Source organism: Ammospiza caudacuta, chromosome 30, assembly GCF_027887145.1.
Source record: "Ammospiza caudacuta isolate bAmmCau1 chromosome 30, bAmmCau1.pri, whole genome shotgun sequence".
Lineage (NCBI taxonomy): Eukaryota > Metazoa > Chordata > Aves > Passeriformes > Passerellidae > Ammospiza > Ammospiza caudacuta.
Window position 1 is genome coordinate 5,381,078 of NC_080622.1, and position 26,613 is coordinate 5,407,690.

The 26,613-nt window shown below is 56.5% G+C and overlaps 1 protein-coding gene across 1 annotated transcript; it reads left to right on the forward strand.

Moving 5' to 3' along the window:
- Positions 1–25,436, forward strand: KIRREL1 (kirre like nephrin family adhesion molecule 1). The gene is made up of 15 exons (XM_058821669.1): positions 1–109; positions 15,450–15,599; positions 16,084–16,233; positions 16,662–16,819; positions 17,234–17,384; positions 17,847–17,952; positions 18,657–18,805; positions 19,409–19,536; positions 20,354–20,480; positions 21,730–21,830; positions 22,907–23,105; positions 23,617–23,724; positions 23,963–24,102; positions 24,592–24,669; positions 24,762–25,436. Exons 1-15 carry the CDS (start codon positions 58–60, stop codon positions 25,224–25,226), a joined length of 2,262 nt encoding a protein of 753 aa, XP_058677652.1. The 5' UTR covers positions 1–57; the 3' UTR covers positions 25,227–25,436.
- Positions 25,437–26,613: the final 1,177 nt, after the last annotated feature.

Sequence of the window (26,613 nt, forward strand, 5' to 3'; positions counted from 1 at the left end):
AGCGGAGCCCCCCGGCGGGCCCGGCCCCGGAGCGCGGCCGCCGCCACGGGACGGGAGATGCGGATCCTGCTCCTGTGCCTGCTGACTCTCGCCGGGACCCGCGGGCAAGGTGGGCACCGAGCCGGGGGCGCCGGGAGCGGGAGGCTCGGGGGCACCGGGAGCGGGAGGCTCGGGGCACCGGGAGCGGGCAGCGCGGCCGCCCCGGAGCGCCGTTCCCAACTCCGCGGGCAGCGCTCCAGCCCCGCTCCCGGAGGGATGAGAGCCGGCTCCGGCCGGTACCGGCGGTTCCGAGGGGTCCCGCGGGGTTCTGGCGGGGCTGGCGGGCCCGCGCTCGGCGCTGGCGGTACCGGAGGGTTCGGATGGAATCGCGGCCGGTTCTGCTCAATGCCGGGCCCGGTTTGACCAAATCCCGCCGTGGGTTCGCGTGGATTCCCGGGACCGGGGAATCGCGGTGGGACCGGGCCCGGCTCTCCCGAACCCCCGGGCTGGTTCTCGTGGATCCCCCGTTCGGTACCGGGGGGATCCCGGTGGGACCGGGCCCGGCTCTCCCGAACCCCCCAGGGCTGGTTCTCGTGGATTCCCCCGCTCCGGTACCGGGGAATCGCGGTGGGACCGGGCCCGGTTCTCCCGAACCCCCCAGGGCTGGTTCTCGTGCATTTCTCCGATCCGGTACCGGGAGATCGCGGTGGGACCGGGCCCGGTTCTCCCCGGTCCCGGGATTGCTCCTCGTGCACCCCCCCTCGGTACCGGGGGCTCCTGATGGAACCGGGCCCGGTTCTCCTGGACCTCCCTCCGGTACCGGGGCTGTCCCGACGGAACCGGGCCAGGTTCTGCCTCCCCGGCGCCGCTCCGTTCCCCCGTTCCGGTCCTGTTGGAGCCCCCGGACCGGGACCGAGCTTTTGAGCCCCCCCCCATGTGGGTCCCGGTCCCGGGGTCGCTTCGGGGGCTTCGGGGGCCCTGGGGTCAAACGGGACCCCCGGGAGGGGTTGGGGGGTCAGGGCTGAGGGTGATGGGGGGGCTTGACCCGGCCTGGGGGGTCTGTCCGTGTGTCCGTCCGTCCGTCCGTCCGTCCGTGGGGAGCGCAGGGGCCGCCTCCGGGGGGACCCCAGGACCCCAATGCCGGCATTGCTTGGGGAAGGGGCTGGGGGAGCCCGGACCCCCCTTTTCCCACATTTTCCCCCATTTTCCCACCTTTTTCCCCCCCTTTTCCCAGAGCCGCCTCTCGGGGTGGGGAACAACCCGACCCCCCCCTCCCCCCGGGACCCCCCAAAACCCTCCCGGGGGAAACTGAGGCACGGGGGGAGCTGCTGTGCCAAGGTCACGCTGAGGAAAAGCCGGGGGGGGGCTGGGGGTCCCCAAAACCCCCCAAAAACCCTCGGGGGGAGGGGAGGGGGCGCCCCCATCGCCCCAGGAATTTTGGGGGGGGGGGCCGGGGCCGGGCTCTGCCCCAGCGCGGCCTCCGGCGCTTCCCAGCTGCAAAATCCAATCTAATTTTTAATTAAGGGGGCGGCGTTGCTAAGATGCCGAGAGGAGAGAGGGGAAGGGAAAGGGAAAAAAAGGAAAAACCAAAAAAAAAAAAAAAAAAAAAAGCCCCAAAAATAAAACCAAAAAACGCGCCTGGAGCGCGGGGCATTGAGAGGAGCGGGAGGAAGGCGCCGGTGGGGCCGCGACCCCCGGGGCAGCTCCGGGACCCCCGGGACCCCCGCGGGGCCGGGGCAGCTCCGGGGCAGCGCCGGGGGCTCCGCGTCCCCCGGGAACAAAAGCGGCCGCGCTGCCGCCCGGGGCCACGCGGGGAGCGGCGGGAGGGACCGGGGGAACGGGGGGAAACGGCCCCGGTGAAACGGGGGGAAACGGCCCCGGTGTGGGGCGGGAGGGACCGGGGGAACGGGGGGAAACGGCCCCGGTGAAACGGGGAGGAACGGCCCCGGTGTGGGGCGGGAGGGACCGGGGGAACGGGGGGAAACGGTCCCGGTGAAACGGGGAGGAACGGCCCCGGTGTGGGGCGGGAGGGATCCGGTTTGAGATGGGAGAGATCTGGTTTGGGATTCAGTGGCTCCGGTGTGGGGTGAAACGGCCCCGGTGTGGGGCGGGAAGGATCCGATTTGGGATGGGATGGACCCGGTTTGGGATGGCTCTGGTTTGGGATGGGTGGGCTCCGGTGCGGGGCGGGACAGTCCCGGTTTGGGGTGAGACAGTCCCGGTTTGGGATGGGCTGGTCCCGGTTTGGGGTGGGATGGCCCCGGCGTGGAGTGGGATGTTCCCGGTTTGGGGCGGGACAGTTCCAGTTTAGGATGGGAGGGATCCGGTTTGGGATTGGTGGCTCCGGTTTGGGATGGGGCAGCTCCACTTTGGGACGGGATGGTTCTGTTTGGGATGGGGCAGGTCTGTTTTGGGATGGTTCCAGTTTGGTGTCAATGGCTCCGGTTTGGGATCAATGGCTCCGGTTTGGGATCAATGGCTCCAGTTTGGGATCAATGGCTCCAGTTTGGTGTCAACTGACACCAGTTGATCCCAGTTTGGGATCAATGGCTCTGTTTGGGACGGGACAAGTCTGTTTGGGATGCGATGGCTCCGTTTTGGGATGGCTCCAGTTTGGGATGGGGCAGCTCCAGTTTGGGATCGATGGCTCTCTTTGGGATTGATGGCTCCAGTTTGGGATGGGATGGTTCCATTTTGGGATCAGTGGCTCCAGTTTGGGATGGGACAGCTCCATTTTGGGATGGTTCCAGTTTGGGATGGGACAAGTCTGTCTTGGGATGGTTCCATTTTGGGTTCAATGGCTCCAGTTTGGGATGGGGCAGTTCCAGTTTTGGATGGGAGGGATCCGGTTTGGGATTGGTGGCTCCGTTTTGGGATGGGACAGCTCCAGTTTGGGATGGGACAGCTCCAGTTTGGGATGACTCCAGTTTGGGATCAATGACTCCAGTTTGGGATGGGCCAGGTCCAGTTTGGGATGGCTCCATTTTGAGATGGGATGGCTCCGGTTTGGGATGGCGCAGCTCAGTTTTGGGATGGGACGGGTCCATTTTGGGATCAATGGCTCCAGTATCAGTTTGATGCCTCTGATTTGGGATCAATGGCTCCAGTTTGGAATGGGACAGCTCCAGTTTGGGATGGCTCTGATTTGGGATCAATGGCTCTGATTTGGGATTGATGGTTCCGGTTTGGAATGGGACAGCTCCAGTTTGGGATGGTTCCAGTTGGGGATCAATGGCTCTGTTTGGGATGGGACAGGTCCGTTTTGGGATGGTTCCATTTTGGGGTCAATGGCTCCGGTTTGGGATCGATGGTTCGTTTGGGATGGGATGGCTCCGGTTTGGGATGGGATGGTTCCAGTTTGGGATCGATGGCTCCGGTTTAGGATGGCTCTGGTTGGGATGGTTCCAGTTTGGGATGGGGCAGCTCCAGTTTGGGATCAAGGCTCACATCCCTGTGACAATCCCAGTGACCCCAAACCCACCCCAAATCCATCCCGTCACTCCCAATCCTGCCCCAAATCCGCCCCAATCCAATCACATCGATCCCATCCCAAATCCATCCCATCCCAATCCCATTCCATCCCTCCACCGTCACCTCCCAGAGGAGCCTTGCCCCCAGTGCCAGGTCAAAATTTGGGGCTTTTATGGAAAATTTTGGGTGTTTTTTGGAAAACGTGGGGGGTTCTCAGGAAAATGTGGGGTTTTTTCTGTAAAACGTGGGGTTCCTGTAAAACGTGGGGTTTCACCCTGGAGCAGGCTGGGATTTGGGGTAATTCTGGGCGGTTTTGGGGTCCCTCCCGCCGCGGGGGGCGCTCGGGCCTGGCGCTGAATGGGGCTCATCACTCTTCATTTCTCACTAAATAATTTTCTGTATCTTATCTAAATGAAAGCCATTATTCTTCCCCGTTTCAATCACTCGCCGTGATTGCGCCTCAAATTGAAATATTTATTCATTTTCTGGGCCCTTCTTCTCCTCTCCGCGGGGCTTTTTCTTTATTTTATTTTATGCTTTATTTCATTTTCTTTTTTAATTTTATATTGTGTTATATTTTAAATTATATTATATGTTTTAATTTTTTTCTTTTATTGTGTATATTTTAAATATATATATTTTTATTTTGTTTTATATTTATATTTTAATTTTTATTTTATTTTATATATTTTAAAATATTTTTATTTTAATTTTTATATTTTTATATTTTTATTCCCTTCCTTCCCTCATATGGGAGAGGTGACAGCAGGGACGTGACCCCAAGGGATTTGGGATCCTGAAGGATTTGGGATCCCATGGGATTTTACCCCTTGACCCCAAATTTCGTGGCAGGGTCAGGGCCAGGGCCAGGGCCAGGAATGGGATTTGGGGTGATTTCAGGTGGATTTTGGGGTGATTTGGGGTGGGAAACCCCAACCCCAGAGCCCTCAGAACCTCCTCCTGGTTCCCTTTGTGTCCCTGAGGTGACCTCTGTCCCAGCTCATTAATTAATCCATTAATTTAATCAATAATTCATTAATTTATTCATTCATTCATGATTTATTGATTTAATCCCCTCTCCTTTAATCCAGTCTTGATTTAATCCCGAGCTTTGCCCACCTGGACAAACCCTGGGAATGCCCAGCTCGGGTTGGGCCTCGGGGATTCTCAGCCGTTTTGGGGAATTTTCGGGAATTTTTGGGGAATTTTTGAGAATCTTTGGGAATTTACGGGAATTATCGGGAATTAATATCCAAGTTTTTGGGAATTATCAGGAATTGTTGGGAATTCTCAGGGATTATTGTGGATTTTGGGGAATTATCAGGAATTATTGGGAATTTGGGGGAATTATCAGGAGTTAATATCCTGAATTATTGGGAATTCTTGGGAATTATCGTGGATTTTGGGGTATTTTGGGGAAATTTTGAGAATTATTGGGGATTATTGGGAGTTCTCTGCAGTTCTCGGGATTTTCGGGCATTTTTCGGCAATTTCCGGCAATTCTCGTCAATTTTCGGCAATTCTCGGGGATTTTCGGCAATTCTCGGCAATTCGCGGCAATTCTCGGCAATTCTCGGGGATTTTCGGGGATTCTCGGCAGTTCTCGGGGATTTTCGGGATTTATCGGGAATTTTATCGATAATTCTCGATAATTTTGGGGAATTCTCGGTGATTTTGGGGTCTCTCGGCAGTTCCGCCCCCTCCCCACAATTTCCCCCCGTTCCCTCCAGGCCGTTCCCCCCCCCCCCCCCCCCCCCCCCGGCTCCTCTTCCCTTAATTATCTCTTAATTAATCGCTCCGGCTCCGCTCGGCGCTAATTGCGCTCTCCGGGGCACGCGGCTCATTTGCATAAACCCGGATCCGGGACAGGGGGGGACAGAACCCCCCCAAAAAATCCCCCAAAATCTCCCCATTGGGTCAGAACCCCCCAAAATTCCCCCCAAAACCGCAGAGAGACCCCACGGAACCGGGGCAGATCCAGAGGGAACAGCGGGAAAAAGGGTCGGGATTTGGGGTTTGGGGTTTTGGGATTTTGGGGATTTCGGATTTTGGGGATTTGGGATTTTGGGATCTGGGATCTGAGATTTGAGATTTGGGGATTTTGGGGATTTGGGATTTTGGGATTTGGGATTTTGGGATTTGGGATTTTGGGATCTGGGATCTGAGATTTGGGATTTGGGATTTTGGGATTTGGGATTTTGGGATCTGGGATCTGAGATTTGAGATTTGGGGATTTTGGGGATTTGGGATTTGGGGATCTGGGATCTGAGATTTGGGATTTGGGATTTGGGATTTTGGGATTTGGGGATGGGGTTTGGGGATTTGGGATCTGGGATTTTGGGATTGGGGCCAAGGATTTTGGATTCAAGATCTGGGATTTGGGATCGGGGGTTTGAGATGTGGGGTTTGGGATTTTGGTGTTTGAGATGTGGGGATTTTGGGTTCTGGATCTGAGATTTAGGGTTTGGGATTTAGGATTTGGGTTTGGGATGTGGCATTTGAGGTCAGGGATTTGGGATTTGGGATCACTGATTGGGGATTTGAGATCTGGGATTTTGGGATTTTGGTGTTTGAGATCTGGGGTTTGGGATTTTTGGGATTTTGGACCTGGGATTTAGGGTTTGGGGTTTGGGATCAGGGATTTGAGATGTTAGATTTGGGATCAGGGGTTTGGGATTTGAGATCGGGGATTTGGCATTTGGGGTTTGGAATTTGGGATCTGGGATTTTGGGTTTTGGATCTGGGATTTTGGATTTGGCATTTTGGGGTTTGGGATTTGGGATCTGGGATTTTGGGTTTGGGATCTGGGGTCAGGGGCGTGGGGTTCAGGGTTTGGGATCTCCGGGATGCACCCAGAGGAGCATCCAGGGACCTCCGGGTGGGAGGAGGGAACGGGAAAAATGGGGGGGAAAAGGGGGGAAATGGGAAAAAACCTAAAAATGGAAGAAAAAGGGGGAAGAAGGAGGGAAATGGGGGGAAAACCGGGGAGAAAGGGGAAGGAAAAGGGGGAAAGGGGGGAAAAAGGGAAGGAGCCTTTTCTGCAAGGGCCGGGCCAGAAAGGGCTGGCGGCGTTGCCATGGCAACGGGCGGATTATGATCCGAATGGAAATCAAAATCCGGGGGGGGCTCGGGACGGGGATGGGAAGGGAAGGAGGAAAAGGAGGAGGAGGAGGAGGAGGGGGAAGGAAAAAACAACTTTTATTTCCAAGGCGAGAGCGGCTGCGGGCGTTGCCGTGGCAACGGGGGGGAAAATTCTTTTTTTTATTCTTTTTTTTTTCTTTTTTTTTTTTTTTAATTAAACGGGAATCGGGGAGGAGGAGGAGGAGCGGGATGAAGGCTCCGGGGCCGGCACCACCCCAAAGCCTCGGGGTGTCCCGTGGGAGCCGTGCCCAGGGGGATTTCACACCCAAAATTCACGTTTTTTCCCCCAAAATTCACATTTCCTCCCTTTAGCCACGTGGCGTTGTACCAAAATCCACATTTTTCCCCCCAAATACACATTTTTCCCCTCAAAATTCACATTTTTCCCTCCAAAATTCACATTTTCCCCCTTCAGCCACGTGGGGGTTTTACCAAAATCCACGTTTCCCCCCCCCAGATTCACATTTCCCCCCCAAAATTCACATTTTCCTCCCAAAATCCACATTTTCCCCTCAAAATTCATGTTTTCCCTCCTTCCCTAGGTGGACTTTTCCCAATTGTCACTTTTTCCCTCCCTTCCCCACGTGGATTTTCCCAAAATCCACATTTTCCCTTTTTCTCAGGTATATTTTTCCCAAAATCCACACTTCCCCCCTTTCTTTACATGGATTTTTCCCAAAATCCACATTTTTCCCCTTCCCCATGTGGATTTTTCCCAAATTCCACTTTTTCCTCCTTTCTTCACATGAACTTTCCCCAAAATCCAAACTTTCCCCCTTCCCCAGTTGGATTTCCCCCCAAAATCCACATTTTCCCCTTTTCTCAGGTGGACTTTCCCCAAAATTCCCATTTTTTCCCCGTTTTTCCCCTCCTTGGGGCTGGAATTGGGAACATCCCAGAGCTGGGGCTGCTTTTGGGGCCCCTTTTTCCTCCTCCTTTCCCCATTTTGGTGAAATTTTATTTTAAAAAAGGAAAATTCCGAGCGGATTTGATTGAATCAAGTTGGGAAAAAGGGAGTTTGGGATGGGCGGATTTTTGGGGATTTTTGGGGCGATTTTGGGGTTTTTAGGAGATTTAGGGCAGGGATGGAACCCTTGGGGTCGGGGAGAGGAGCAAGGAGGGAAACTGAGGCACGAAAATTCGGTTTTTCCGCGAGAAGCAGCGATTCCCATCCCGGGAAAAATCCGGAAAAAATCAGAAATTGTCCCAAAAATCGGAAATCATCCAAAAAATCAGGAATTATCCCCCAAAAGCGCGGGCGGGCCGGGGAGCAGAGGGTTAAAATCTCGGCGTTTTTGCCTTTCCTCGCCTTTCCAGAGGGAGCCTTGGCAGGAAATTCCTCAAATTCCAGGAGAGTGGGATCATCGGCGGCCCGGCCGCAAACAGCGGGGAGCGGGAGCGGGAGGGCCGGGACACCCCAAAAAACCCGGAATCTACCCCAAAAAAAACCCTCAGAATGTTCCCCAAAAAATCCAGAATTATGCCCTAAAAAAATCCCGAATTTCCTCCCCAAGAAAGTCCATAATTTCGCCTAAAAAATCCCGAATTCCACCCTAAAAAAACGCCGAATCTCCTCCCCAAAAATCCAGAATTACCACCGCCAAAAAATCCTGAATTATACCCTAAAAAAATCCCGGATTCTACCCCAAAAAATCCTGAATTATACCCTAAAAAATCCCGAATTTCCTCCCCAAAAAAGTCCATAATTCCGCCTAAAAAATCCCGAATTCCACCCTAAAAAAACCCCGAATCTCCCCCAAAAATCCAGAATTATACCCTAAAAAAATCCCGAATTTCCTCCCAAAAAAAAACCCAGGGCCTCATCCCAAAAAAGTCCATAATTCCCCTTAAAAAATCCTGAATTCCACCCTAAAAAAAAAAAACCAAATCCCCGCCCATAAAAAAATCCAGAATCACCCCAAAAAATCCCAAATCTCCCCCCCGCAAAAAAAAAAACCTCCAAATATCCCCAAGAAAATCCCAAATACTCCCCCCAAAAAACCCCAGAAAAATCCCAAACTTCCCAAATTTCACTTCTGGCCCCCCAAAAACGCCCCCCAATCCTCCCCTGCCTCCCCCCGGCCCCGATTGGCGCGGCCTCGTTAATTAGCGCGGGAACAATGTCTAATTAATGCCTAATTAGGACTTTTGTTTGTTTGCTCGGGCGCTGAAGGGGGGGGGAGGATTTTTTGGGGGAAATTCGGGGGGGGGGGGGAAAAAAAAGGGAATAAAAATCGTGAATTTAGCGAGAGGGAAATGGGGGGGAAATGTTAAAAACGGGGAATAAATGTTAAGAAATGGGGGGAAATGGAAAAGAATGGGGGGAATGTTAAAAAATGGGGGGAAAGTGTCAAAAAATGGGGAAAAGTGTTTAAAAATGGGGGGGAAATGTTAAAAAACGGGGAAAAAGCTGGAATGATTTCATCCCCCCCCGCCCGGAGCTGCGGCCTCGTTAGCAGATGTCTTAATGAGACATCGCTAATTAATGGAATGAACGGCCCCGGGAGAGGCGCCCCAGTCCCGGCCCTGGGGAGCGGGGCGGGGGAGTGCCCGTGCCTCAGTTTCCCCAAGGAATAACCCACCCGTGCCTCAGTTTCCCCAAGGAATAACCCACCCGTGCCTCAGTTTCCCCAAGGAATAACCCACCCGTGCCTCAGTTTCACCGCGGAATAACCCACCCGTGCCTCAGTTTCCCCAAGGAATAACCCACCCGTGCCTCAGTTTCCCCGAGGAATAACCCACCCGTGCCTCAGTTTCCCCATGGAAATTCAGCGTCCAAGGCAATCCATTGATCTGTGCCTCAGTTTCCCCCATGGAAATCCAGGGACCCGTGCCTCAGTTTCCCCACCCGTGCCTCAGTTTCCCTATGGAATAACCCGTCTGTTCCTCAGTTTCGCCAAGGAATAACCCACCCGTGCCTCAATTTCCCCCATCCGTGCCTCATTTTCCCCGCCCATGCCTCAGTTTCCCCACCCGTGCCTCAGTTTCCCCATGGAATAACCCATCCGTGCCTCAGTTTCCCCACCCGTGCCTCAGTTTCCCTATGGATTAACCCCACCCGTGCCTCAGTTTCCCCAGGGCAGTTCAATGTCCCAGGATTGCCGTGCCCGTGGGACGCCATGCCTCACCCCGGTGCCACCACCCTGGGCACGGCCCGGTGCCACCAACCCCTGACCGGTGCCACCAGCGCGGGGACAGCCCAGGGATGGGGCCAGGGACAAAGCCAAGGGACAAGGATGGGGACAGGAACCAGGACAGGGGACACCGGGGATGGTGGCGTGGCAGGGATGGGGACACAGGGACAGGGCCAGCGGCAGTGCCAGCTCTCGGTGGCACCGCGGGGACAGGGGCACAGGGAATGTGGCAGTGCCAGCTCTCAGCCAGGCCGGTGGCATCGTGGGGACAGTGCCAGGGACAGGGACGGTGGCAGTGCCAGCTCTCAGCCAGGCCGGTGGCATGACGGGGACACAGGGCCAAGGCCAGTGGCAGTGCCAGCTCTCGGTGGCACCGCGGGGACAGGGACACAGGGACGGTGACACAGTGGCAGTGCCAGCTCTCGGTGGCACCGCGGGGACAGGGACACAGGGACGGTGACACAGTGGCAGTGCCAGCTCTCGGTGGCACGGCAGGGACAGGGATGGGGACACGGTGACAGGGACGGTGACAGTGGCAGTGCCAGCTCTCGGTGGCACTCGGGGCACGGTGACGGTGACGGTGGCAGTGCCATCTCTCTCTCGGGGCCATCGCCGTGCGGGGGCGGGGGCCGGGGCCGCAATTAACGGGGAATTAACGAGGGCCGGGTTTAATTACTGCGGGATTAGAGCGGGATTGGGGCCGGGGTGGGGCCGGGGACGCCGGGGGGGACACCGGGATGGGGGGACAGTGGCAGGGGGGGACCGCAGAGCTCCCCCCAGGACCCCGAACCGCCCCACAGATCCCCCGTGAGCCTCCAGGAGCTGCTCCCGCTTTGCCAGAGCCGCGGGCGGAGATTGCCCCGGGATTGCCCCGGGATTGTCCCGGGATTGTCCCGGGATTGCCCCGGGATTGCCCCGGGATTGTCCCGGGATTGCCCCGGGATTGTTCCGGGATTGCCCCGGGATTGTCCCGGGATTGTCCCGGGATTGCCCCGGGATTGCCCCGGGATTGCCCCGGGATTGTCCCGGGATTGTTCCGGGATTGTTCCGGGATTGTCCCGGGATTGCCCCGGGATTGTCCCGGGATTGTCCCGGGATTGCCCCGGGATTGCCCCGGGATTGCCCCGGGATTGCCCCGGGATTGTTCCGGGATTGTCCCGGGATTGCCCCGGGATTGCCCCGGGATTGTCCCGGGATTGCCCCGGGATTGCCCCGGGATTGTCCCGGGATTGTCCCGGGATTGCCCCGGGATTGCCCCGGGCTGGGATTTCGGGCAAGGGGGGAGGGAAGCGGGGAAAGTTCCCCGGGCATCGCGAAATCCCGGACAGCGCCGGGATCCCAAACCCGGGGTCAGGAACACCAGACCCGGGGGATCTCGGGGTCACCCGTGGGGACACGGGGGGACCGTCCCAAATTCCAGAGCCCAGAGTCCCAAATTTCCCAAATTCCCGATCCCAAAATAGCTCCGGGAGCGGGGGGGGGCGGGGACGGGGCAGGGCCTGGCCTGGCCTGGCTCGGCTCGGCTCGGCCGGGAGCAGCGCTGGGCTGGAAACGGGGCTGGGATTCCCGGGAAAACGGGGCTGGAACTCCCAGGAAAATGGGGCCAAAATCCGTGGGGAAATGGGGGCCAGGATTCCTGGGGAAACGGGGCTGGAATTCCCGGGAAAATGGGATGGATCCCCGGCGAAATGGGATCCCAAATCCCCATCGGGATGGGATCGGTCCCCGTCAGGATGGGATCCCAATTCCCAGGCAGGGTGAGACCCCACATTCCCGGCAGGACGTGATCCCAAATCCCAAATCCCATTGGGATGAGACCCCACATTCCCGGCGCTGCCGGGGTCTCCAGCTTGGGACCCCTCCCCATCCCATGGGTCCCATAAATCCCATAATCAATCCCATCCCATGGATCCCAATGATCCCACCCCGTCCCGTCCCATAAATCCCAACCCATCCCATGGATCCCATAAATCCCATCCCATGGATCCCATGGATCCCCCAGAAGTCCCGCCCCATCCCATCCCACAAATCACATAAATCCCATTTGATGGGTCCCACAAATCCCCTCCCAGCCCATCCCATGGATCCCATAAATCCCATCCCACGGATCCCATAAATCCCATGGATCCCATAAATCTCATCCTATGGATCCCATAAATCCCATTTGATGGGTCCCACAAATCCCGTCCCATGGATCCTGTGGGTCCCGTGGGTCCCATGAACAAACCCCATAACTCCGATCCCATCCCATAAATCCCATGGATCCCGTGGGTCCCCTCGCTGTCCCCACCCCGTGGTGCCACCCCCGGCTCTGGGGACAGCAGTGACAATGGGGACAGAGGGGACCCCAGGACCTGCCCCGGCCTCTCCTTTCCGCTCCAAAAACCCAAAATCCTCTTTTCTTCCCCAAAGAAAGAAAGAAAAATCCCAACCCGGGCAAGAGATTTTTTTATTTTATAATTATCTCATTTTTATAGAACTCTCCTCCCTCCTCCTCGCCTGTTTTGGGTTTGGCTTTTAGTTATTTAATTTATTTATTTTTTTATTATTTCTTTTTTTTTTTTTTTTTTTTTTTTTTTTTTTTTTAGAAATTCTCCTCCCTCCTCCTCGCCTGTTTTGGGTTCGGCTTTTAGTTATTTAATTTATTTATTTTTTTATTATTTCTTTTTTTTTTTTTTTTTAGAAATTCTCCTCCCTCCTCCTCGCCTGTTTTGGGTTTGGTGTTTTTATTTATTTAATTTTCTTTTTTTTTTTCTTTTTTTTTTTTTTTTTGTGTTTCACATATAAATAGCAGCGAGCAGCTCGGGAAGAGGGGAAAGGCTTCAAATTTAAAAGCCGGGAGGAGAAGGGAGGGGAGGAGGGAGAGATTAAATAAGGAGGGAGGAAAAGAAGGGGGAAAATTGGGAAAAATTGGGAAAATAGGGGATAAAAGGGGGGGAAATGGGGCAAATTGGGAAAAATGGGGGAAAGTGGGGAAAAAGGGGGGGAATGGGGCAGAAAAGGGGGAAAATTGGAGAGAAAATTGGGAAAAATGAGAAAAAAAGGGGGAAAAGGGGGAAAATGGGGGAAAAAGAGGGGGAAAATTGGATAAAAGGGGGGGAAATAGTGGAAAAAGGGGGGAAAAGGGGAAAATGGGGGAGAATGGGGGGGAAATGGGAAAAAAAGAGGGGGAAAATGCGGGGGAAAAGGGGATGAAAATGGGGAAAATGGGGGGGAGGAAATGGAAAATGGGAAGAATAAGGAAAAAAAGGGGGACAGCCGGATTTGGGGACATTGCCGTGGGGACAGGGGGACATTTCCGTGGGGACACTGCCATGGGCACAGCCGGGTTTGGGGACATTGCCGTGGGCACAGCCGGGTTTGGGGACATTGCCGAGGCAGGTTTGGGGACAGAGGGACATTGCCGTGGGGACATTGCCATGGGGACAGAGGGACATTGCCGTGGGGACAGGGGGACATTTCCGTGGGGACACTGCCATGGGCACAGCCGGGTTTGGGGACATTGCCGTGGGCACAGCCGGGTTTGGGGACATTTCCGTGCCAGGTTTGGGGACAAGGGGACATTCCCGCGGGCACAGGCACGTGCTGCCACACGGGAGGGGACCGTGGTGACAAAGGGGGGGAGCAGAGCGACACGGGGGCGGTCACGGCGGCAAAGGGGACGCGGTGACAAGGGGTGGCCGGTGGCACGGACGCGGAGGGGACGCGGCAGCGAGCGAGGGAGGGAGGGAGGCGCCACCTCGCGCCCGCGGCCACCGCTGTCACCTCGGCGCGGTGTCACCCCGGCCGCCCGAGCGACAAAAGCCCCGCGGCGCCGTCCCCGGAGCGAGCCGGGCCGCGCCACCCCCGCGCCACCACCGGCGACACCGCGGGGGTGGCACCGCCACCTCCCCCCCCAGTGCCGGTCCCTGCCAGGGGAAGGTGACAGGAGGCGGCTCCGGCTGTGACAATCGCCACCAAGCCCCGCTGGCCGTGACAGGGCTGGCACCGCGGCTGGCACTGCGGGGAGGTGGCACCGGGGAGGTGACACAAGGGGGAGGTGGCACTGGCACTGCAGGGAGCCCCGCTGGCCTTTCGGGGTTGGGGACAATGTGTGGGGACACCGGGATGGTGGCACAATATCCCAAACCGTTCCCGGCTGGGCCGGTGCCATCCTGGTGCCCGTTTTCCCTCAATCTCCCCCAAAAATCTCGGTGCCATCCCGGTGCCCGTTTTCCCCAAAAGCCCAGGGCCCATTTTCCCCTCAATCTCCCCCAAAATCCGGGACCGTTCCCAGCTGGGCTGGTGCCATCCTGGTGCTCTTTTTCCCCAAAATCCCGGGGCCATCCCGGTACCCATTTTTCCCTTAATCTCCCCCAAAATCCCAGTGCCATCCTAGTGCCCATTTTCCCCTCAATCTCCCCCAAAACCCGAGCCACCCCCGGCCGTGCCAGTGCCAGCCTGGTTCCAGCCCGGTGCCCGTTTTCTCCTCAATCTCCCCCAAACTCCCAGTGCCATCCTAGGACCCGTTTTCCCCTTGATCTCCCCCAAAATCCCAGTGCCCATTTTCCCCATAATCCCGGTGCCATCCCAGTGCCCGTTTTCCTCTCAATTTCCCCCAAAATCCCGTCCCCCCCCCGGTGCCCGAGGCTGCGGGTCCCCCCCGCCGCTCCCTCCCCCGTTCCCCGCTCTGATTTTCTTCCTCCTCCTCCTCCTCCTCCTCCCTCTCCCGGCACCTTCCCCTCTTTGATCTCCCGATCCCGATTTTCCTTCATCTTGCCCCAAAACCCCCGCGGCCCCGGGGCGGGGCTGGCACCGGGGGTGGCACCGGGGGATCCGGTGGATCCCTGGATTCCCCATCCCGGCGATCCTGGGAGCAGATCACCCCCAAACGTGGATTTTTTTGGGTGATTTTTGGGGGGGATTTTTGGGGATTTTTGTGTGGATTTTTGGAGATGTTTGGACCCGCCGGGCGTTTTATTTTCGGGATGAAATGCAGGAGCCCGTGGATTTGGGGGTTCAGAAGGAGAGGAGCGGGACCGGGACCTTGTACTGTGCCATTCTGTGCTCTTCGGCGCCGTTCCGTTCCGTTCCGTGCCGTTCCGTGCCACATTCCGGGATAAAACCCCCGGGATTGCAGCCGGGAGAGGCGGGGGGGTCGCGCTGCCCCTTCCCCGCTCCAGGGCACGGCCGCGTCCCTGTCCCTGTCCCTGTCCCCGTTCCCGTCACATCCCGCTCGATTCCCGCGGGCCGCGTGACCCCGGGATCGATCCCCAACAGCCGGGAGCAACGGGAACCGGGATCGGGAACCGGGACCGGGAACCGGGATCGGGAACGGGAACGGGAACGGGAACCGGGATCGGGAACCGGGAACGGGAACGGGAACCGGGATCGGGAACGGGAACCGGGATTGGGAACGGGAGCGGGTCCGGCGGGGCCGGGGTGGGGGCGTTTGGGGGACCCCGGGAGCTCCGGGGCTCGTGGGGAGCTCCGGGGGGATCCTGAGGGGTCTCAGGGGGGTCTCAGGGGGGATCCCAGGAGACTCCTGAGGTGATCTTGGAGGAAATCTCAGGGGGATCCCAGGGGATCTCCAGGGGATCCCAGGGGATCTCAGGGCGATCTCGGGATATTCCGGGATGGCGGCACAGCCGGCGCCGCGGTGCCGGGCACTGCGCCGTGACCGTGGTGCCGTGTCCGGCGACCGCGGCGCCGTGTCCGGCACTGACCGCGGCGCCGTGGCCGCAGCGGTGCAGACGCGCTTCGTGGAGGAGCCCGAGGACCAGACGGTGGTGGCCGGGCAGAGAATCGTCCTGTCCTGCGTGGTGCTCAACTACTCCGGCATCGTGCAATGGACCAAGGACGGGCTGGCCCTGGGCATGGGGCAGGGCCTCAAAGGTGCCCGGGGACAGGGGGGGACACTGGGGGACACTGAGGGTGGCACTGGCCAGGGATGGGTGGCCCTGGGCATGGGGCAAGGACTGAAAGGTGCCCGGGGACAGGGGGGACACTGGGGGGGACACCGGGGCTGGCACTGGGTGGGCAGAGCTGGCCCCGGGCCTGGGGCAGGGCCTCAAAGGTGCCCGGGGACAGGGGGGGACACTGGGGGTGGCACTGGGTCAGGAGGGCTGGCATTGGGCGTGGGGCAAGGTCTTAAAGGTGCCCTGGGGTGGCGCTGGGGGTGACACTGGGTGGCAAGGGCTGGCATCGGGCCTGGGGCAGGGCCTCAAAGGTGCCCCAGGGACAGAGGTGGCGCTGGGTGGGCAGGGGTGACCCCATGGGATCGCGGTGTCCCTGTGGGAGTGGCTGTCCCTGTAGCACCAGGATGTCCCTGTGGGATGTGGCTGTCCCCATGTGACCCCGCTCTGTCCCCTGTCCCCAGCCTGGCCCCGGTACCGCATCGTGGGCACGGCCGACTCGGGCCAGTACAACCTGGAGATCCGCGACGCCGAGCTCTCCGATGACGCTGTCTACGAGTGCCAGGCCACCGAGGCCGCGCTGCGCTCGCGCCGCGCACGGCTCACCGTGCTCAGTGAGGGCCACACACCGTCCCCAGTGTCCCCAGTGTCACTCACCGTCCCCAGTGTCTGTCACACACCGTCCCCAGTGTCCCCAGTGTCACTCACCGTCCCCAGTGTCCCCAGTGTCACTCACCGTCCCCAGTGTCCCCAGTGTCACACACCGTCCCCAGTGTCCCCTCCCCATCCCCTGTGCCCCACGCAGCCCCCAATGTCCCAGCTGTCCCCAGTGTCCCCTGCCCATTCCCGCCGTCCCCTTCCCCATTCCCTGTGCCCCACACCGTCCCCAGTGTCCCCAATGTCACACACCATCCCCAGTGTCCCCAATGTCACACACCGTCCCCAGCGTCCCCAATGTCACACACCATCCCCAGTGTCCCCTCCCCGTCCCCGTTGTCCCAGGGCGTCCCCCCGAGCCACTGTCCCCTCTGTCCCCCCGCAGTCCCCCCCGAGGACCCCACGATCGACGGCGCACCCGAGATCCTGCTCAGGGCGGGGACCCCCTACAACCTGACGTGCCGGGCGCGGAGCGCCAAACCCGCGGCCACGCTGGCCTGGTTCCGCGACGGGCTGGAGCAGGACGGGGCTGTCACCAGCACGGTATGGATGTCACCAAACTGTCACCAAAACTGTCGCTGTGTGCCCCCTGTGCCCCCTGCGTGCCCCCTGTCCCACTGTCGCTACGCTGGCCTGGTTCCGTGAGGGCTGCAGCAGGACGGGGCTGTCACCAGCACGGTAGGGATGTCACCTGCACGGTGTCCCCGGTGTCGCCAGAACTGTCTCTTCTGTCCCCTGTGTGCCCCCTGTGCCCCCTGTCCCACTGTCACCACCTTTGCCCGGTTCCCCAATGGGCTGCAGCAGGACGGGGCTGTCACCGGCACGGTATGGGGACACTGCAGCGCCGTGGCCGTCCCCTCCCAGTGTGCCCAGCCCTGCTGGAGCTGTCCCCTGTCCCCGTGTCCCCTCAGGAGCTGTCCCCATGTCCCCATGTCCCATGTCCTTGCGTCCCCCCAGGAGCTCCTGGCCGACGGGAAGCGCGAGAGCACCACGAGCCTGCTGCCCATCACGCCCTCGGAGCTGGACATCGGCCGCGTCTTCTCCTGCCGCAGCTCCAACGAGGCCGTGCCCGCGGGCAAGGAGAGCTCCGTGCGCCTCAACGTGCACCGTGGGTGACACTGGGGACACTGGGGACAGGGACAGGGACAGGGACACAGGGACAGGGAGAGCTTCTCCTGCCGCAGCTCCAACGAGGCCGTGCCCGCGGGCAAGGAGAGCTCCGTGCGCCTCAACGTGCACCGTGGGTGACACTGGGGACACTGGGGACAGGGACACAGGGACAAGGACTGGGGACACTGGGGACACCAGGGGTGGGAGGGATGGGGACATGGATGGGGATTTGGGGGTATTTTTGTGGGATTTTTGGGGTGTCGCAGGTGGGAGCGGTGTCTGTGGGTGGGATTTGCTGGAGGGACGAGGAGGAGGAGGAAGAGGAGGAGGAAGAGGAGGGGGAGGCAGGGCCGGGACTCGGTGGCCAACACCGACCTCCGGTGGCTGCTGCGGGAAGGGGTGGCCACCCCAGAGCTTTGGGGTCCCCGGTGTCCCCCCTGAGCCGTGGCTGTCCCCGCAGACCCCCCGACGGTGACCCTGTCCATCCAGCCGCAGACGGTGCAGGAGGGCGAGAGGGTCGTGTTCACCTGCATGGCCACGGCCAACCCCGAGATCAAAGGGTACAGGTGAGCCCCAAAACCCGGGATTGGGCTGGGGGGGTCATTTGGGGGCACCCAATGTCCCCAGCCTTCTTCCCAAAACCCCCAGGGATTGGAAATCGGGATTGGGATTGGGATTGGGGTCAAACATCCCCACCATGGCTCTGTGCCCCCTCCCCGAAACCCTTTGGAAATGGTGACTGGGATTGGGATTTGGAATGGGGATTGGGATTGGGATTGGGATGGGGATCGGGGTCCCAAAGTGTCCCTGAATGTCCCCACCATGGCTCTGTGCCCCCTCCCCAAAACCCTTTGCAAATGGCAAGTGGGATTGGGAATTAGGATTGGGATTGGGAAATTAGGATTTAGGATGGGAATTAGGATTTAGGATAGGGATTGGGATTTCGGATGGGGATTGGGAATTAGGATGGGGATTTAGGATGGAGATTGGGGTCACAAAGTGTCCCTGAATATCCCCAACATGGCTCTGTGTCCCCTCCCCAGAACCCTTTGGAAACCTTTGGGATTGGGATTTAGGATGGGGATTGGGATTTAGGACTTGGAACTACGATTTAGAATGGGGATAAGGATTTAGGATGGGGATTGGAAATTAGGATTTAGGGTGGGGAGTGGCATTTCGGACGAGGACAAGGATTTGGGATGGGAATTAGGATTTGGGATGGGGACCGGGATTTGGGATCAGGATCCCACAGTGTCCCCGCTGTCCCCAGGTGGGCCAAGGGTGGGGTGATCATCGAGGAGGCCAAGGAGAACAGGTACGACACGCAGGTGGATTACACCTTCTTCACGGAGCCCGTCAGCTGCGAGGTGCACAACGACATCGGCAGCACCAACGTCAGCACCCTGGTGGACGTGCACTGTGAGTGACTCCAGAACGGCCCCAAAACGGCCTCGAAATGACCCCAAAACTGCCCCAAAGGGGTCCCAAAGCGGCCCCAAAATGGCCCCAGAACGGCCCTGAAACGGCCCCAAAACAGCCAAAACTGGCCCCAAAACCAGCCCCAAAACCCCAAAATTACCCCAAAACAGCCCCAAAATGGCCCCAAAACCGCTCCAAAACCACCCCAAAATGGCCCCAAAACAGCCCCAAAACTGCCCCAAAACCCCAAAACCATCCCAGAACGGCCCCAAAATGGCCCCAAAATCATCCTAAAACTTCCCCAGAATGGCCCCAAAACCGCCCTAAAACCACCGTAAAACCCCAAAACGGCCCCAAAACCACCCCAAAACTGCCCCAAAACTGCCTCAAAACATCAAAACGGTCCCAAATCCACCACAAAACGGTCCCAAAACCACCCCAAAATGGCCCCAAAACAGCCCCAAAACCGCCACAAAATGGCTCCAAAATGGCCCCAAAAGTGCTCCAAAACGGCCCCAGAACGGCCCCAAAACCCCAAAACGGCCCCAAATTAACCCCAGAGCCCCTCCCCACACTTCCCCTCCCGGTTCTGTGTCCCCCCAGTCGCGCCCCGGATCGTGGTGGACCCCAAGCCCACGGTGACCGACATCGGCTCCGACGTCACCCTGACCTGCGTGTGGTCGGGGAACCCCCCGCTGACCCTCACCTGGACCAAGAAGGAATCCAACATGGTAGGAGCGCCTTCAAGGGCATTCCGGAATGTTCTTTGTGCCCTTGGGGTCATTGGGGGGCTCCGTGTGTGTCAAAACCCCCCAAAAAAATCCCAGGAAAAATCCCCCCCAAAAAAATCCCCCCAAAAAATCCCAAAAAACAATCCCCCCCCAAAAAAAATCTCAAAACAAAATACTAAAAAAAAAATCTTCCAAAAAAATCCCCCAAAAAAATCCCAGGAAAAATTAAAAAAAAAAAAATCCCCCAAAAAAATCTCAAAAATTCTCCCCCAAAAAATGCCCCAAAAATTCTCCCCAAAAAAATCCCCCCAAAAAAACACAAAAAAATGGAAACTGGGATTGGGATTTGGGTTGGGTTGGGGATTGGGTTTGGGACTCGGGATTGGAGTTGGGATTCGGGATCAGGTTTGGAATTGGGGTCAAACAGAAACCCTGAATGCCCCCACTGTGGTTTTGTGTCCCCTCCCTAAAATTCCCTAGAGAGGGAAATTGGGATTTGGATTGAGCTTGGGTTTGGGATTGAGTTTGGAGTTTGGGATTTGGGATTTGGGATTTGGGGTTTGGGATTCGGGAATGGGTTTGGGGTTTGGATTGGGGTTGGGATTTAGTTTGGGATTCAGGTTTGGGATTGGCGTCAAACGTGTCCCCTGAACATCCCCACCATCCCTGCGTGCCCCCTCCACACCCCAAAACCCCCCAAAAACTGGAATTTTGGCTGGGATTCCCTCGGGAACGATTTGTGGCCAGGCTGCCGAGCTTTTGGGGGACGTCCCCGAGTGTCCCCACGTGTCCCCAGATGTCCCCGGTGTCCCCGCAGGTGCTGAGCAACAGCAACCAGCTGTACCTCAAGTCGGTGACGCAGGCCGACGCCGGCCAGTACGTCTGCAAGGCCATCGTGCCCCGCATCGGCGTGGGCGAGAGGGAGGTCACCCTCTTCGTCAACGGTCAGCCCCCCCAAAAAACCCCCAAAAAAACCCCAAAAAACCCAAAAACACCTCCTGGCGTTCCATGGGAACAGGGCGGATCCGGGCGTCCCAAAAATTCTCTGGTTTTGGTTGGTTTTGGTGGGGTGAAGCGGAGGGAATTTTAAATTTTGCATTTTAGATTTGGCTGGGGAGGCTGTGATGGGGAAAACGGGATTTGGGGTTTTTTTGTTGGGTTTGGAACTGGAAAATTTAAGGGGAAAGGCAAAGGGGGATGGTGGGAAGGGAATAAATCCTGAAAAGAGATTTTTCCGGGGAGATGGGAATGGGGGTCAGGAATTGCAGGAATTTCAAGCTGGAATTTCCTGTGGGAGGTTTTCTCAATTCCACCTAAAACAAGGAATTTTATCCCCCTTAAACCCCTGATCCCAATGCATTCCCCCAGTTCCTGCTAAAACACGGAGTTTTATCCCCCTTAAACCCCTGATCCCGAGCCATTCCCCCAATTCCACCCAAAACACAGAATTTTATCCCCCTTAACCCCCTGATCCTGAGCCGTTCCCCCAATTCCAGCTAAAACACGGACTTTTATCCCAAATCCCTCATTCCTGGCCTGGCCTGGACACAGCTCCAGGAATTTCCTCCTCTCATTTCCCACCTGGGCCACCCCAAATTCCCATTTTCCCCTTATAACACCCCAGATCGCCAATTTCCCCCCTGGAGCACCCCAAATATCCTAAATTTCCCCCAAACCATCCCAAATCCCCAGTTGCCTTCCTGGGACACCCCAAATCCCCCATTTCCCCCTGTGGAACACCCCAAATTCCCCATTTTTCCCCCTGGAACACCCCAAATATCCCAATTTCCCCCCTGTAACACCCCAAATTCCCCATTTCCCCCCTCCAGAACACCCCAAATTCCCCATTTTCCCCCCTTGAACACCCCAAATATCCAAATTTCTCCCTTGAACACCCTAAATTCCCAATTGCCCCCCTCAGATCACCCCAAATTCCCATTTCCCTTCTTGAACACCCCAAATTCCCAATTTCCCCCCTGTAACACCCCAAATCCCCCATTTCCCCCTGGAACACCCCAAATATCCCAATTTCCCCCTGTGGAACCCCCCAAATCCCCCATTTCCCCCTGAGGAACACCCCAAATTCCCCATTTTTCCCCCCAGAACACCCCAAATTCCCCATTTTCCCCCCTTGAACACCCCAAATATCCCAATTTCCCCCCCAGACACCCCAAATTCCCAAATCCCCCGCAGGCCCCCCGATCATCTCCAGCGAGCCCGTGCAGTTCGCCGTGCGCGGCGACCGCGGCAAGGTCGAGTGCTTCATCGGCAGCACGCCGCCCCCCGACCGCATCGTGAGTCCCGCTGCACCCCAGAACTGCAAAAAATATCGTTTCATTTCAATACATTAGCAACGTTTAATATTTATCTTATTTGTTATTTATTTATTTTAATTTAATAAATCTCAATGTTATTATTATTTTATATTATCAAATTTTGTCATTAAATATACATTAGAATTTATATATATTGATATATATTTTTAGATATTAATATCTATTAATATATATTTCTATTTATAGATATTTAGCTATTAAATTGTGTATTTATATAATAATATTTTTATATATAGATACATATTTTCATATATATTTTAATTAAGTACGTCCTAGGGTTATCTTTATATATTATTACCTGTACATATAAAATTAGTAATATAAAATAACATAAAATAAATATGCAAATAAATATTTAAGACATTTACAAAATTATTTATAAGACAAATCATTTTACAAAGATACATTACAGTTAATGTGTGTTAATATGCATTTATAATTAAATGTCATTTATTAATATCAAACAAATTAAATACAAAATAAATAAATATAAAACGTATTAATGCTTATTTAAATTTATAATAAATAAAAATAAATATAGATTAATATATTTTATATAATAAATAAGTATAAAATATAAAATAATATTAATAAATCCCTATATTCATATAATTATTTATAAATATAAAATAGATTATTTTACAATGAAAATATTATAAGTAATATATATTAATATATGCTTATAATAAAAATATATGTAAATAGATATAAACAGAATAATAATATAAATATATAATAAATGTATATACATTTATAATATATATAAATAAATATATATAAATGTATAAGCAGAATAATAGTATAAATATATATAATATATACACATAAATACAAATAAACAGACAACGAATATTATATAAATAATAATGTGATAAATAATATGTAAATAATAATGTAAGACTAATAATATATAAATAGTAAAATAATACAGAATTAAATAACGATAACCACATTAATATCAAGATAATTGACAAACCCCAGTACAAAACAGAAAAAACCAAAAAGCACAGAATCATTTCTGCCGCTGCCCGCAGGCGTGGGCGTGGAAGGAGAACATTCTGGAAGCGGGGACGCTGGAGCGCTACACGGTGGAGAGGAGCAACACGGGCAGCGGGGTCCTGTCCACGCTGACCATCAACAACGTCATGGACGCCGACTTCCAGACGCGCTACAACTGCACGGCCTGGAACAGCTTCGGGCCCGGCACGGCCATCATCCAGCTCGAGGAGAAAGGTGACACTGGGGGACAGTCTGGGGACAGCTTGGGGTGACATTGAGATGGGCCCGGCATGGCCATCATCCAGCTCGAGGAGAGAGGTGACACTGGGGGACAGTGTGGGGACAGCTTGGGGTGACATTGAGATGGGCCTGGCACGGCCATCATCCAGCTCAAGGAGAAAGGTGACACTGGGGGACAGTCTGGGGACAGCTTGGGGTGACATTGAGATGGGCCCGGCACGGCCATCATCCAGCTCGAGGAGAGAGGTGACAATGGCAGCGAGCTTGGGGACAATCTGGGTGACATTGAGATGGGCTCGGCACGGCCATCATCCAGCTTGAGGAGAAAGGTGACACTGGGGGACAGTGTGGGGACAGCTTGGGGTGACATTGAGATGGGCCTGGCTCGAGGAGAAAGGTGACACGGGACCCCGAGCTGAGTTATTGGGATTTTGGGATGGGAGCCGTGGCTGTGGCACTGTCCTTGTCCCCTGGTGTCCCCAACTGTCCCCTGGTGTCCCCACAGAGGTGCTGCCCGTGGGCATCATCGCCGGGGCCACCATCGGTGCCAGCATCCTCCTCATCAGCTGCCTGCTGGCCCTGGCCTGCTTCCTCTACCGGCGCCGCAAAGGAAGTGAGTGGGGTCACTCTGGGGTCACTCTGGGGTCACTGAGGGGTCATTCAGGGGTCACTTCGTGGTCACTCAGTGGTCACTCTGGGTGTATCCATGGGGGTGTCTATGGAGATCAATTCATGGTCACTCAGTGGTCACTCAGTGGTCACTCTGGGTGTCGTTATGGGGATCTCTTTGGGGGGGTCACTCAGTGGCCACCCCGTGGTCACTCCGTGGTCACTCTGTGGTCACTCGTCAGGCCGCAAGGACGTCACGCTGCGCAAGCTGGACATCAAGGTGGAGACGGTGAACCGGGAGCCGCTGACGCTGCACGCGGACCGGGAGGAGGACACGGCCAGCGTGTCCACGGCCACGCGCGTCATGAAGGCCATCTACTCGGTGAGGGGCGACATGGGGACACCGTGGGGACAGGGACTGGCACCTGGGATGGCGGGAGGGCTGGGAGTGTCCCCAGCCCGGGAGTGCCCCCAGCCCTGGCAGTGTCCCCAGCCTGGCAGTGTCCCCAGCCCAAGGCCAGGCTGGAGACACCTGCGATGGTGGAAGGTCCCAAGGTCTTGATGATCTTTGGGGTCTTTTCCATCCCAAAGAATTCCAGCGTTCCCTGGGCCAGTTCAATGGGATTTTAGGGATCGGTCCTGGATCCATCCCTGATCCCATGGATCCCATGGATTCCCCATCCCGGCTCCACCTCAGATCCACCTGGGCTATCAGGAGCCGCCCCTTCCCACCATGGGATGGGTCTCAGGGTTCCTCCCCGCCCATCCCCTTCCATAATTCCATAACCCCACAATTCCATAATTCCATAATCCCATAACCCCACAATCCCACAATTCCACAACCCCACAATTATTCCCGTGGCTTTTCCAGTCGTTCAAGGACGACGTGGACTTGAAGCAGGACCTGCGCTGCGACACCATCGACACCCGCGAGGAGTACGAGCTCAAGGTCCGCTCCCACGCCCCCCTCAACCCCAACCCTGCCCTTCCCACCCACCGGCACTCCCAAAACCCACCGATTTCCCGATTTTGCCCTTCCAGGACCCCACCAATGGCTACTACAACGTGCGCGCCCACGAGGAGCGCCCGGCCTCGCGCTCGGTGCTCTACGGCGATTACCGCGCGCCCGGCCCCGGCGGGCCCCGCTTCGAGCCGCGGCCGCCCTCGCGCCTCTCGCACTCCAGCGGCTACGCCCAGCTCAGCTCGTACCCCCGCGGCGGCCCCGAGTTCCCCGCCGAGGCGGCGGCGGCGCCCCCGGGCACGGCGGTGCCGCCGGGGGACACGAGCAGCCAGCTGTCCTACGAGAACTACGCGGGCGTCGGCGTCGGCGTCGGGTTCCCCGGCCCCACCGCGGCGTTCCCGCCGTACCGGCTGGGTTTCGGCGGCGCCTACGAGCCCTACGAGGCCGTGGGGAAGTTCGGCGGCGGCGCCACGCGGTTCTCGTACACGTCGCAGCACTCGGACTACGGGCAGCGCTTCCAGCAGCGCATGCAGACGCACGTCTAGGGCGGGCGGGGCTCCCTGATATTCAGGGCTTCGCCCGCCCCGATCGACCCCGTCCCCGCGGGTTCCTTGGAGCTTCCGTTCATTCCGTTGGTTTTGCCGGTACTTTCCAGCCCCGCCGGTGGGTGGAGGGCGGGGGTTGTGGCCGCGTTGTCCCCTCGGTGTCACCGCCACCCGCTGCCGGGGTTGGAGCCCTGTGGTTGGTCCCGGAGATTTCACAGGGAGCAGCTTGGTGTGTTCCCAAATCCAGGGGGATGTGTAAATCCCAGAAAAAAACCCCATCCCGACCATTCCCATTGGGATCTGCGTGTCCCTAAATCCAGGGGGATGTGTAAATCCCAAAAACAGCCCCGTCCCAACCATTCCCATTGGGATCTGCGTGTTCCCAAATCCAGGGGGATGAGTAAATCCCAGAAAAAACCCCCATCCCAACCATTCCCATTGGGATCTGCGTGTCCCTAAATCCAGGGGGATGTGTAAATCCCAGAAAAAAACCCCATCCCGACCATTCCCATTGGGATCTGCGTGTCCCTAAATCCAGGGGGATGTGTAAATCCCAAAAACAGCCCCGTCCCAACCATTCCCATTGGGATCTGCGTGTTCCCAAATCCAGGGGGATGAGTAAATCCCAGAAAAAAACCCCATCCTGACCATTCCCATTGGGATCTGCGTGTCCCTAAATCCAGGGGGATGTGTAAATCCCAAAAACAGCCCCGTCCCAACCATTCCCATTGGGATCTGCGTGTCCCCAAATCCAGGGGGATGTGTAAATCCCAAAAACAGCCCCATCCCAACCATTCCCATTGGGATCTGCGTGTCCCCAAATCCAGGGGGATGTGTAAATCCCAAAAACAGCCCCATCCCAACCATTCCCATTTCCTGAGGGCTCTGTGTGTCCCCAAACACAGAGGGATGTGTAAATCCCAAAAAGAGCCCTGTTCCGACCATTCCCGTTGGGATCAGCATGTTCCCAAATCCAGGGGGACACACAAATCCCAAAAAAAACTCCATCCAAATCATTCCATTCCCCAATCCCACCAGGATCAGCAGGGGAGTTCTGCGTGCCCCCGAATCCAGAGGGAACACACAAATCCCAGAAAACAGCCCCATCCAAACAATTCCCATCCCAAACCATTCCCATTCCTCAAACCGTTCCCATTCCAGTTGGGATCCACGTGTCCCCAAATCCAGAGGGGACACACAAATCCCAAAAAAACCCTTCCAAACCATTCCCATTCCCTGTGCCTTGATTTCGGGGCTGCCCTCCCTCGGGGCTGGCTGCCCCCGCTCTCCCCCATCCCAAATCCCCCCGGATTGGGGGGAATTTGGGGTTTCCATGCGCACATCGTTCCATGGGATCCCCCTGGATCCCTCCTGTGAATGTAAATCC

What these genes read in the sequence shown, in the direction of transcription:
- KIRREL1 (XM_058821669.1), top strand. Translation starts at nt 58, where the DNA reads ATGCGGATCCTGCTCCTGTGCCTGCTGACTCTCGCCGGGACCCGCGGG. An exon ending in CCCGAGATCAAAGGGTACAG is followed by an intron (nt 17,953 to 18,656) that starts GTGAGCCCCAAA and finishes CGCTGTCCCCAG; the next exon opens with GTGGGCCAAGGGTGGGGTGA. An exon ending in CATCCAGCTCGAGGAGAAAG is followed by an intron (nt 23,106 to 23,616) that starts GTGACACTGGGG and finishes GTGTCCCCACAG; the next exon opens with AGGTGCTGCCCGTGGGCATC.